This window comes from Enhydra lutris, unplaced genomic scaffold, assembly GCF_002288905.1.
Source record: "Enhydra lutris kenyoni isolate GAN:26980312 unplaced genomic scaffold, ASM228890v2 scaffoldscaffold44, whole genome shotgun sequence".
NCBI classification, from domain to species: domain Eukaryota; kingdom Metazoa; phylum Chordata; class Mammalia; order Carnivora; family Mustelidae; genus Enhydra; species Enhydra lutris.
The window spans coordinates 15,784,046-15,797,717 of record NW_019154128.1 but is presented as its reverse complement, the minus strand read 5'-3'; the positions used below and the strand labels follow the sequence as shown (position 1 = coordinate 15,797,717).

The 13,672-nt window shown below is 34.9% G+C and overlaps 1 protein-coding gene across 3 annotated transcripts in view; it reads left to right on the top strand.

Annotated features, from left to right (window-relative positions):
- LOC111155933 (testis specific 10) overlaps positions 1-13,672 on the top strand; it is a 124,355-nt gene that overhangs the window by 54,477 nt on the left and 56,206 nt on the right. For all 3 annotated transcript variants that reach the window (XM_022516416.1, XM_022516414.1, XM_022516415.1), the window contains 4 exons: positions 1,100-1,254; positions 5,117-5,172; positions 6,215-6,383; positions 9,274-9,384. In XM_022516416.1, the coding sequence (XP_022372124.1) occupies positions 1,100-1,254; positions 5,117-5,172; positions 6,215-6,383; positions 9,274-9,384 (491 nt within the window). The remainder of the gene's footprint in view (positions 1-1,099; positions 1,255-5,116; positions 5,173-6,214; positions 6,384-9,273; positions 9,385-13,672) is intronic.

Below are 13,672 nucleotides of genomic sequence, written 5' to 3'. Positions count from 1 at the left end.
AAAGAACTCAAATATCAGAATACCCAAAACATGTGGTTTACCTTAAAGACAGTGCTCTCTGGAAAAGGGACATGATGTATTTTTAAGTACTGTATAGATCATCCTCTTGGCATATGGTTTTACCTCCCTTAGCACTGCTCTGGATGACTGTTCCCAAGGATTTACCTTGAAGTATGGTGTAACAAACTTCCCTTGTAGAGCTCTGGACCAGGGTTTCTCAAACTTTGGTGTGTGTCAGAATTACTTGGAGAGCTAATAAACATCACTGGAGCTAGGCTCTTTGAAGTAAGATATGGCCAAGGCTTTTTGTATCTTTACTAATTCCTCAAGTGGTTCTCCAAATTTGTCATGCATTAGAATCACATGGGTGGGGTGTTTCTGAAAACATAAATTGCTCTGCCCACTCAGAATTTCTGATTCAGAATTTCTGGTATGGGACCTCAGAATTTATATTTCTGATAAGTTCCCAGATGATGCTGATGGTGCTGGATGAAAAACCGCAATTTGAAAACTGCTATTCTATACCAGTCAATCAGGCCTTCAACACTGACATTGTTGGCACAATACTAACACTGTTATCACAAATCAAATCAGACTTTATGGGATTTTTCCCCCCTGGGAATTTTTATAACCCTACTTTAGAAAAATCAGAATATCAGGAGACATTTGACTCTGAAGATGAACTAATTAAATATTATATTATTTTAGTTACCAAGTTCTGTACAATGGTGGAGAAATTAGAGGGAGAGAGGTCACAGGTTGTTTTAATATTCCACTCATTTTGACCACTCACGCACCATCTCCTCCCCCACCACACATGTAAATCTACTTCAAGAACTTGTGATATAGAGCTTTCCTTTGCTGTTCTAATTTAAATGTGTTAATTGTGCTTTTACATTTATGAGTCATTTAGAATTTCATGATTCATCTTAGTTTTTAATCATTAACAACAAAAGCTATTTTTTGTTTGGGATACAGTACTTATTTTTAGTCATTGAACACAATATAGGAGAATTTACTTTGAAAAGCATTTTAATCTGCTTGAACTAGAAAGAAAATTATCTTGATTAAAACAATGCCTTTATGATTACATATTTAGACAATTTTACCAGGCAAAGTATTGCCCAGAGAGAAGAAATCAGCATTCTTGGTGCAACCCTCAACGATCTGGCTAAAGAAAAGGAATGCCTGCAAGCATGTTTGGACAAAAAATCTGAGAATATTGCATCCCTTGGAGAGAGTTTGGCAATGAAAGTATGTTCTGAGAACTGTGGTTTAAAAGAAATGTTTGAACTTGAATCTGAATAAAATAATAGAATTTTCTCAATTTTTTTTTTCTAGAGAGTTGAAACTATAGAATCTGATTTGGAAAATTTCAAAGATAATTTCAAGATAATCTTGGGAACTGTGTGTTCAAGTCCACTAATATTTTTAAAATTGATTTTCTCTCATAAATTTGTGATTAACATTCACTGGTAATAACTAATTCAAATATCAAAATGTGAAGCATAGTAATGAAACGGTGAGACAGATTTGTTTTTAAAAGAACACCAGAACTTATATTTTCAGGCAGCCATTTTGGGAAGCAATATGTCCATTAAAACTGCCTTTTGTGATTGTGCTCAAAACTAGGAGCATATTTTTGCATCCTCCTCAGTCTTTGAGAATAGATCATATGTAGCTGGTAAATAAAGATGGATGATAATCTCCATCCCACATTTTTTGTTGTTCAAAGAACGCTAACAAAGGTGTTGCCAAAAAGGCAGAGAAATATTGATACCATTTTCTATTTCATAAACCAATTCTGAAGACAATTCCTGAACTGTTTCCCACAAATGATTTAAGTGAAGGTAGCATCATTATAGTAAGGTCTTTTCCCTCTCTAAGGGATCTAATTCATTTATCCATTCGTCCATCCATCCACCCATCCATGCATTTAACAAACATTTATTGGCATGTACCAGGTATAATGTTAGAAACTGAGGTTGAGTGGGTATGCCTTCCATTAGGCTGCAGTATAATTGGGAGAAAGATAAATTAAGATGCTATCATGATGGAATGTGCTAAGTGCAATAGCAATATGTACACAATGTGCAAATGGAGTTAGGCAGAAACACATCTAATTCAGGCTGGGGGTTGGATTAGGGGAGGAGAAAGATCTAGAGAGCCTTCCAGGAAGTGCCTGGGCTGCTGTCTGATGACTAAGAATAGCCAGGACAAGATTTAGACAAAGGGGACAGTGAGAGAATGGGAGATCCAGACAGGTTAAGGAGCTTCTGTGAAAGCCCAGTGACTTTCATAAAAGAATTTCAAGAGAGGTCAGTATGGGAGCAGGGCTGGGCGGCAAAAGATGAGGTGGGACGGTTAAGCAACAAATTATAGAAATACATGTGATATTGAGTTTAGACTCTATCATCATGAATATAGAGGATCATTGAAATACTGTAAAAGATGTGTCACGATTAGATCTTTTTGTTGAAACAAATATTCTGGCGCTTGTTAATCCATGTAAAGAATGGACTATAGGGAAATGAGTATAGTGACAAGGATACCAGCCATGAGTAAAACAATAAGATTTTTGTTAGGATAGTAGCAGTATCTGTAAGAGAAATAGATCTTTTAGGGAAGATTGACAAGATGTGCTTTCTGACTTAGAAACTACATGGATAGTTCCTATGCATGAACTAAGAAACAAAATAGGCTTAGGAAGATTATTGACATGTCTTTGGAACACATAGTTGAAATAGTCATAGGCTCTTGGATTTTTAAGTTTGGAGAGAAAGTTGAAGTGAAGTTAATAGATTTGGGAATCATGAGCACAATTGAGAACTTGCTATCTAAGTTCGTGAGATAGTAAATTTTGATTTGTTGAAAAGGCTGACTCATTACTTTATAGTTATGCCTTAATATTTTTGATATTTTATGGGTTTTGGGGAAGTGGAGTTTTACTTCTGATTTTATTCAGAACACTTTTTGAATAATTTGGCACGATTTTCTTTAAAAACACTAACATTTAGAAACAAATTATTTAGAAATTTCTGAATTGCTTTCCTCTGCTGTATCTAATATTTCATGTATCTTCGATTCTGCTAACTTGCCAACATTTTTTTCTTCACGAGGAATACTGAGTTGCAAGTCCATCTCAAAATCAAGACCTTCATATAAGATAATGAATGTAAATAAAAAAAAAAAAAGATCATGAATGTAAGCACATCCATCCTCTGAAGGGAAAATAACTTTTTAAAACAGTGTCAGACATTCAAAAGAGAAAATATTCTCTACAATAGTATTTCAGAACTGAATTTGCAAATACCCTTCAGTAAAAAGCAGTAATTTTACAGTCTAATCTGGTGATTACATAAATAGATTACTATGGAAAAAGCCTACATTATAGTGAATAAGGAGAAATTTTTTTCTGGTAATCATAGTTTTAAAAGATATTTTACTAGTTGCTACCAATTAAAGTTAGAAAACTCCATAGCAAGTTCACAGTTTTTTAATAATAACAGAACTATTAGTGAAACATTTTAGTTCATTTCTTTTTTCCAAGTAGATTTATGACCATTTTCACATTGAATTTTTAATAATTAACTTGAGCCTGTATCTCTGGATAAGCATATTGAGGTTGTACAAGGAATATTACATTGATAATGATGGCATAGATCTCAACAATTTAGGAAATAATGACATTAGGGTCATATTAAGAGAAAAATAGGGTAAGAGGATATTAGGTTTTACCCAATAATTTTATTGTCCAGATGCTTTACAATGTTCTCAGAGAATCTTACTTCCAATATAAATTTCTACTGATAAAGGAAGTCATTATAACCCATATTTAAAGTTTTAACCAACTAATGGCTTTCAGAAACACTAGAAGTTCAGTTAGTTTTTTAGAATTTATTTAGAAATATATTGTTATATTTTAAAACCTTGTGTAAATATTCCATTTTAGGCAGTATTTTCTTTATTGGTTTGTGCTTCTTAAAGGGGTTTAACTGTTTTGCTAATATGTATTTTAACTATATCCTGATATCCATTACTGCCAGATGTGGAATCTGCACCATTTTACCAGAAAGCAGAATGGGAAACTGGAGCTAAAATACCCTCAAGAGGAGCACATGAATAAAGGAAGATAACTAACATACACTCACATACACACAACTGTCTCTCTAAAGAACGGGAACAGAACTGGCTGGGAAATATGGATTTAGTTTTTCATCTTACTGCTTGGTTACTAACTATGGATTTAGTTTTTCATCTTACTGCTTGGTTACTAAGGATTTGAAAATTCAAGGGCAAAATGAAATGTAGTTCCTTAGTGAAAGAATAATTTTCCTCCTTTTTTTTTTTTAAGGTCTAATGTAGCCCTAATTATTTGTGTACAGTTATCTCTAACTAGTTCAGGATCAATGAGAGTTTTAGAAAGAGGAGGTGTAGGGATGGTATTGATGGCATTAAGATATTCACACCCCGAGCTGAATTCCATTAATTCTCCCTCACCATATCCTCAAAAAGGGAGAATGTCAGTAGTTTATTTTATTTTTGCTCTAGGCCTAATGCTTATCTCTTTATTAGCTTACATCTAAAATTAATAGTATACTTTTATAAGTAATTCAATTGGAATAGCTTTTTGAAGATGATGTTGATGACTAATATAAATAATTTACTTGATCACAGTTATTATTGCTCAGAATTAAAATTAGTATTACATAATTCACTTTGCTGGGTTTTACAACATGGAGAAGTGAGGAGGTAAATCAGTTCTGTTCCCAATATACAACACTCCAATGTCAAACCACTGGTTTGCCAACAAGAACAGGGTGATTATGGGGTCTTTGTGTTGCTGGGTGACTACACAAAACATTTTAACAAAGTATTTGCTATATTGATCTCATACCAATGTACCTAAGTGTGGTCTTTTATAAGCATAATCTTGTTTTTATCCAGTACATCTACACTGATATATATGCTTTAGTTTTAAAGTGTAGAAAAGAATAGATGTGAATGTTTAAAACTGAATGGGAATTAAAAAGGGAGGATTTATTTTTGTTCATTTAGTTTTAAGAGAAATTATTTAAAATAATTTTTTAATTTAATACTTGTATTATTTTTCAAGGAAAAGACCATTTCAGGCATGAAGAATATCATTGCTGAGATGGAACAGGCATCAAGGTAAATTGTTCACTCCACCAAAATTTGAGCACTTATTGGGGGCAAAGTATGATAGGTACAAAGACAGTAGGAGACAAGGGGCTTAGTGTTACCTATGAGGTGATAACTTTCTAATGTTGAAAGGAGGCATAAGTCTGTCTAAGGAAGTAAAAGAAAACATGGTGTTAGCCATGTAAAGGTAAAAGGAATAGCAAAGAACCTCAGATCATGTTCAAGAGCCTCTTGAATGACAAGTAGGTGAGTGTGTTGGAACCCAAAGTGTAAGAGAAGCAATAGAAGGAAAGTCTAACTAGGCAGAGGCCTGTGGTATAGACAAATGAGTCTTGATTTTATCTTTTGGACAAAGATTACCCAGGCCGAAGAGATGATGCTAGATTGGGATAGATGAGTTGGGAGACAGAGGAGTGAGGTGCTTATGAGGGAGAGAATCTAGGAGAATGCCAGGTTTCTGGCTAGGAATGAACTGGGCGTTAAGAAAGTATGTGGAAACACATGATTTTCCTCTGAATTTGAAGAGCCTTTGAGACTTTCCTGTAGATCTGTCTAGTAATCAGTTAAATATGGTTTTGAAGTATTAAGGAAGAGGCTGAGGCTAGAGATAAGATTTCAGAGTCATCTGAAGATGCGGCTGGGAGCCATGGCTATGAATGGTTTTTCTGAGGAAGGGGTAGAGTGAGAAGAGGAAGGAGGCTGAGAGTTAAGCCCTGAGAACCATTAATTTTTAAGAGGACAAAGCACAAAGTACCTGCAAAGAAGACTAGGCTGTAGCAGCTAGATGTAGAATGAAGGCTTTCTTATACTTGAACATCAGAAGTTTCGAAATACTTAGCAAATCATTGACTATTATGTATATTTAACCTCCCTTTTTATTGTGAACTGTGAGCAACATAGAGAAATTCCTGTGAACTATATTTAAATTTTAAATGTGTTTAAAATGTCAAATGTTTTCTTGCTTAACTGTCACTCTTCTATCTTATGAGAATTTGTTATTCTGTTTTTGGTAAAATGTCTTTTCTTATGTATTATCTGATTTGTGGAATAGACAGTCTACTGAAGCCCTAATTATGTGTGAACAAGACATTTCCAGAATGCGTCGGCAATTGGATGAAACAAATGATGAGCTGGCTCAGATTGCCAGGGAAAGAGATCTCTTGGCTCATGAGAATGACGGTCTCCAAGAACAGTTTTCTAAAGCTAAACAAGAAAACCAGGTATACTTCCACCTAGAATCTTTTTTCTCCAAGAAAATTTTTGTTTTATTCTGAGACACAGTCCTCATTTCATTTTGTAGAAGAGCTCAGACTTTGGGATCAGCCATTTTTTAATCTTTATTACACAGAATATGCCACATAATTTCTAAATGAAATTTTCAGACATGAAGTATTAAAGGAGAGAGGGAGTGGTGATATAATAGATTTATATTAAACCTTAGGAAGTACTTCCGTAACAACAAATATTTGAACAAATAAACAAAGGAAGATAAAAGCCTTCAGAAACTTTTGAGAGACGGATAGATTTATTTGATGGACGATTATTCTGTTCAAGTATGACTGTATGGACTACGCTACATATTTTGGTCCTCTTTAGCACTGTGATTCTTTGGGAAATTTTATAATTATTCCCTCTTCAAGCCAATATATTTCAGTATATCCACTCTTTTCATTTCCAATATCATTATTTTAATTTGAGCATTAAAAACTCTTTTGGAAGCTTTCTTACCCCACTTAAAATGACTTAGTCTAAATGGTTCCCTCACTTGCTGTCACTCTCAGTGTGTTTAGTTTGCATCATGAAAGTCTGTAGTTTTAATTGTTAAATATTTTTAATTTATATAAACAGATATAAAATTGCAATGCTTTGTTAATTATAACAAAGGATCATGGATCATGACCTGAGCCAAAGGCAGAGGCTTTAACCCATTGAGCCACCCAGGCGCCCCTCTTTGTACCATTTTCACAACTTTTCTGTAAATCTAAAATTATTCTGAGAGTTTTTTTTAAGTTAATGTATAGCAATAAAAAACATATAAATAGGATCTACTTTTATATACTCTACTTACAGCTAGAGCAAATAGACTAAAGGTAAATATACCTTATATTTATGAAAAACTAGATTGAACACTTTTTACCATGTTAATGGTAAATGGTAAAATGGTAAAAATATGTTAACATATTTTTTTTTACTGATTTTCCATGTATTTTAAATACTTTTTATACTTTCATTTACATGAATTTTTAATGTAACTGGGATAAAACCACATGCCATTTTATATCAAGCTTTTTTCTACATGATAAGGCAGCAGAGTGGAGTATTTAAGATTCATGAGTTTGAATGTCCTGCCTGGCTGTGGGATCATACCATTTAACCTCTCTGAATCTCAGTTTATATATGTAGAAATGGAGAGCAAATGAAAATATTCCTGGAAAGCACTCATTGGAGCGTCTAACATAATCACTGGATAAATATCTTGTAGCTATTATTAGCTTACTGTGACATCATAAGCACTCCTCTGCTTTGTTAAAACTTCATAAATGTTTTCTAATAATCATAAGAAAATTGTTGTTTAAACAATTTACATTTGTTCAGGAGTAGTTTTTTCCCTTTGTTTGAGTTATAGGCCCAAGGGGTAGAAGATGGATCCCTCTGTGGACCACAAGTTTAGTACCATATCATAGAAAATTTAGAAAGCAGAAGCCTTTAAAAAAATATCGTCCTCAAAATCACAATTTTTAACAAATTAGGAGGAAGTATTTTTAGTGTTTTATCCTGACTTTTTCACAAAATATAGATGAACATTTTCCTCTGTTATTAAAATTTATTCTAGGGGCACCTGGGTGGCTCACGTGGTTAAGCGACTGCCTTTGGCTCAGGTCATGATCTCGGGGTCCTGGGATCAAGTCCCACATCGGGCTCCCTGCTCAGCGGGGAGCCTGCTTCTCCTTCTCCTCTCCCTGCTTGTGCTTTCTCTCTCTCTCTGTCAAATAAATAAGTAAAATCTTTTTAAAAAGTTATTCTAAACATTTCTCATAGATATCTTGTATGTGGACTATGTAGATACTATTTTTTATGACATCATTCACTTAATGTGAATATTGTCACCATAACAGATACTGCCTTAGTGAACATTCTTTATGTTAAATTTTTCTAGATTTAGTTTTAAATCAAATCAGAGTTTATGAACTTTGTTTTATAAATTAAAAAAAAACTTTTCTAAGTGGACATTTTCAAAGGTAGTGAATACTTATGTATCTATGTACCACCTTCAAAAAATTTGTTTTTTCTAAAACAACATATTTGTCTTTCCTGTTTTTATGAACATTTAAAAATGTTTCTTGAAATAGATGATAGATAACAGGTAGCAGATCACAGATTTGCTTTTTGCAAATTTATGTTTACACCAAGATACATGGAAATGCTTATTCCTTGCCATAACAGAGTAACTTTAATTCTTTGCTAATTTGATAGGCAATATAGTATTTGATTTTAAAAATTATTTTTAAAATTAAAATGTAAAAATCTTAAAAGTTTAAAAAGTTAAAAACATATTTTTGATTACTAGTAAATTTTAACTTTTTTCAAGTATTATCTACTTGTGCTTCCTTTCTGTGAATTTTCTGCTTCGGTTCTTCACTTATTTACTATTTTGATTCTTGTGTTTTCTGTTTTGTTTTTTCACTAGTAGGATGATGGGCCTCATGTCTCCAATAATCTCACAGCCTCACCCAGATTTATTTACATGGTAATAGTTGCAGTATTCTCAAAAGCAGCAAACAGAAAGTTCCAGTAAATAAATAAATAAATAATTTTCAAGTCTGTATTTGTGTTATATTGTTCATTGTTCCATTAGCCAAACAAATTGTGAAGGCAAGTTAAATGGACTTCGACTCACTGGAAGGAGTTGCAAGGTCTTAAGGTGAAGAGTGTGATATTAAAAGGCATGAGGATTTGGGGTGTTTTAGGTTTTTATGAGTTTCATATATTAGGTATATTAACTTTTATTTATTACTATTTATTAAAAATATTTAAAATTTATGGTGGTTTTTGACACAGAGTTTTTTTTTTACTTTTTCATAGTCAAATCTAGCTATCTTTTTCTTATAGGCCCTGTCTAAAAAATTGAATGATACGCACAATGAACTTAATGACATAAAACAGAAGGTCCAAGATACTAATTTGGAGGTTAACAAGCTGAAGAATATATTAAAATCTGAAGTATGTATATAGTTTTTTCCTCTTTGCTCATGACACCTAAGAGATTTTGTTAAAGTTATTGATCACAGGAACCAGCTGAGTCAAGTCTTTCCTTAATACATAGCATATTTTTGTGTTGACAATGATGGGTCATCTGTATGTTTACTGTATATGTAAATGTCACTGTAAATGTGACTATATATTTAGAAAGACACCAATGTCCAGAAAGATAACTCAAGAATATGTCGCTTTTAGTTTGCCACTCAGCCATTCTAGATAAGTAGAATCCTGCTAAATAGGTGAAGGAAAAAAGACAAAAATCACTTATATTTGAAAAATGGTAGTTTTCAGTTTATAAACCTTTGACAAAAGAAGCTCCACCAGATTTGGTAGCAGATCAGAATTGATCACCTTGTTAGGGGGCCATCTATTTCTTAGGACTTGAGAATATATGACTCTGCTCTATAATTCTCTGTTAGTAATCATTTGACCAAACATTTGTAGCATACGTCAGATAATACCAAATAAATCTGGGTATATGGGTGGCAACGCTGGAATAGACGCTTGACCAAGGATGTTAGGTAAGCCCATTTGGTAAAATATTATCTAAAATGTTGTAGTTTGGAGAGGGGGGGCAAGATGGCAGAAGAATAAAGGACCTTGTTTCATCTAGTCCCTTTAATTTAGCTAGATAACTGTCAAAGCATTCTGAACACCTATGAATTCAACCTGAGATGTAAGAAAAGAATTGCTGGAATTCTACAAATAGGAAAACGACCATTTTTTGCAAGGAAGAGGTGTGGAGAAGTGAATCTGAGGAGATGTAATATAGTATGATAAACAGTGGGGAGAGGGAGCCTCTATAAATCAGCTACTGGAAAGTGATATAGCCCCAGAGGGCAAAATCAGGACTTTTAGAAGTCTGCCCCACTGAGAGATGTCCCTGCCTGAAAGGTGCTCAGGTGGCAAAGTGGGGCAGAATCCTAGATGGGATAGTGTGGTTTCGAGATCCCTGGGGTCACAGAAAGAACAGGGATGCCGAGCTGGCATAGTTCCCAAGCACTGGAGCAGGGTGGCTATGGTCAATGAGCCCGGGAGTGGGCTTGCAGCTTGATTTGCCATAAACCACAAACTGGTTTGTGCCATAAACCACAAACCCGCTGTCTATGCAGGGGCCCTGCAGGCCTATGGCAACCCTTCCTTCCACAGGAGGGTTGTTGTGGGCGCATAGAGCAGGAGTCTGCAGAGTTTGGCACTCTGAAAAGTGAAGATTGCTTTTCCCTGAGGGTTTAAGGAAGAAAGGGGGCCGCCATCTTTCAGCTCCAGGGCTGGAGATCAGCTCACTGCCATTTTTTATTTTGGTCCTCTGAAGTAGCACAGAAAGCCTCCAGGGAATGAAAGCTACATAGAAGAACCCAAAGCAGCTTACACTGAGCCTGGTCCCTTGGCAAAGGGTGGTACAACGCTGCCCAGGCAAAGACACCTGAAAATCAGCACAGCAAGTCCCTCCGCAAGATGACCAGCTGTAGCATCAGGGGAATATCAAGTTTACCAAGCACACAGAATTGCAAAACTCCAGCACTAGTGGAAAATATTATATAGAATTTGAGGGCTTTTTCTCATGATTCTTTTATCTTTCAATTTAAAAATTTTCCCCTTTTCCATGGAGGTTCCTCAAAATGTTGAAAATAGAGCTACCCTATGACCCAGCAATTGTACTACTGGGTATTTACCCTAAAGATACAAACGTAGTGATCCGAAGGGGCACGTGCACCCGAATGTTTATAGCAGCAATGTCTACAATAGCCAAACTATGGAAAGAACCTAGATGTCCATCAACAGATGAATGGATAAAGAAGAGGTGGTATATATACAAAATGGAATACTATGCAGCCATCAAAAGAAATTAAATCTTGCCATTTGCGACGATGTGGATGGAACTAGAGGGTATCATGCTTAGCGAAATAAGTCAGTTGGAGAAAGACAACTATCATAGGATCTCCCTGATATGAGGAAGTGGAGATGCAACATGGCGGGGTTAAGGGGGTAGGAGAAGAATAAATGAAACAAGATGGGATTGGGAGGGAGACAAACCATAAGTGACTCTTAATCTCACAAAACAAACTGAGGGTTGCTGGGGGGAGGGGGGTTGGGAGAGGGGGGTGGGGTTATGGACATTGGGGAGGGTATGTGCTATGGTGAGTGCTGTGAATTGTGTAAACCCGGCGATTCACAGACCTGTACCCCTGGGGATAAAAATATATGTTTATAAAAAATTTTTTAAAAATTTAAAAAAAAATTTTTCCCCTTTTCAGCTATTTCCTTATTTTATCAACTCTTTGTTTCTAAGTTTTTTTAACATGAATTTTTAATATTTAACATTTTTACATTTATATTTTATAGATATATTCATTTCTGGCTTTCATTGTATTACATTTTATTTTTGTTTATATATAAGTTTTGCTTTCTTTACAATTTTGAGATTTAGTGTCTTCTAACAGACAGACTCAAATACACCCAAGACAAAGTGGATCACCCTGTTTTGTCCACCTGGGATTTTATATTCTCTTTTTCCCCCTTTTTTCTTTTTTTCTTTCCTTTTTTGGATTCTGACCTCTTTGGATATGTCTATTGTGGTTGATTTTTTTGTTTTGTTCTCTTGTTCATCCATTCTTCTGTGGGCAAAATAACTAGTAGGAATTCAAAACAAAGGAAAGAACCAAAGGTAATACTCTCTGCCACATATCTAAGTGATATGGATATAAATAAAATGTTAGAGCTGGAATTCAGGATAATGATTATAAAGTTATTAGCTGGGTTTGAAAAAAGCATGAGAGACACTAGAGAACCTCTTTGTGCAGAAATAAAATCTAATCAGGCCGAAGTTAAAAATTCTCTAACTGGGATGCAGTCTAAATTGGATGCTCTAACAGTTAGGGTAAATGAGGTAGAAGAGAGAGTCAGTGACATAGAAGACAAAATAATGGAAAGGAAGGAAGCTGACAAAAAGAGAGAAAAACAACTAATGGACCATGAGGGGAGGCTTCAAAAAATCAGCAATACCATAAAATGAATCAATATTAGAATTATTGGGGTCCTAGAGGAAGAAGAAAGAGAGAGAGAGAGATGGACAGAAGGTATATTTAGCAAATCATAGCTGAGAACTTCCCTAATTTGGAGAAGGAAACAGGCATTCAAGAGTAGAGGAACTGCTCCCCAAAATCAATAAAAATAGATCAACACCCCAACATATAATAGTGAAGCTTGCAGATTTCAGAGAAAATCCTGAAAGCAGCTTGAGGCAGGAGCTCCATAACCTACAATGGTAGAAACAGTAGACTGGCAGCAGACCTATCTACAGAGACCTGGCAGGTCAGAAAGGGCTGGCATAATATATTCAGAACAATAAATGAGAAAAACATGCAGCAAAGAATATCTTATCCAGCAAGGCCGGCATTCAGAATGGAAGGAGAGGTAAAGAGCTATCAGGACAAACAGAAAATAAAGGAATTTGTGATCACTAAACCAGTCTTGCAAGAAATATTAAAGGGGATCCTGTAAGTGAAGAGAGATCCCAACAGTAACGTAGACTAGAAAGAAACAGACAATCTACAGAAACAGGATTTATAGGTAATACAATGGCAATAAATTCGTATCTTTCAATAGTTACTCTGAATATAAATGGGCTAAATGCTCCAATCAAAAGACACACGGTGTCAGATTGGATAAAAAAGAAGACCCATCCATATACTGTATACTTAAAGACATCTCCAGATTGAAAGTGAGGGGGTGGCGAACCATTTATCATGCCAGTGGGCATCAAAAGAAAGCTGAGGTAGCAATTCTCACATCAGACAAATTAGATTTAAATCAAAGACCATAGTAAGGGATGAAGAGGACTCTTCATCATACCTAAAGGGTCTATCCAACAAGAAGATCTAACAAATATAAATATTTATGCTTCTAATTTAGGAACAGCCAATCCCATAAACCAATTAATAACCAAATTAAAGAAACACATTAATAATAATACAATAATATTAGGAGATTTCAAAACCCAACTCATAGCAAAAAACAGATCATCTAAGCAGAAGATCAAAAAGGAAATTTGAATTTTTTTTTTTTTTAATGGACAGAGCATTTCATCCTAAAGCTGCAGAATACACATTCTTCTGGAGTGCACATGGAACGTTCTCCAGAATAGATCACATACTGGGTCACAAATCAGGTCTCAGCAGGTACCAAAAGATTGGGATTATTCCTTGCATATTTTCCAACCACAATGCTTTGAATCTTGAACTCAATCACA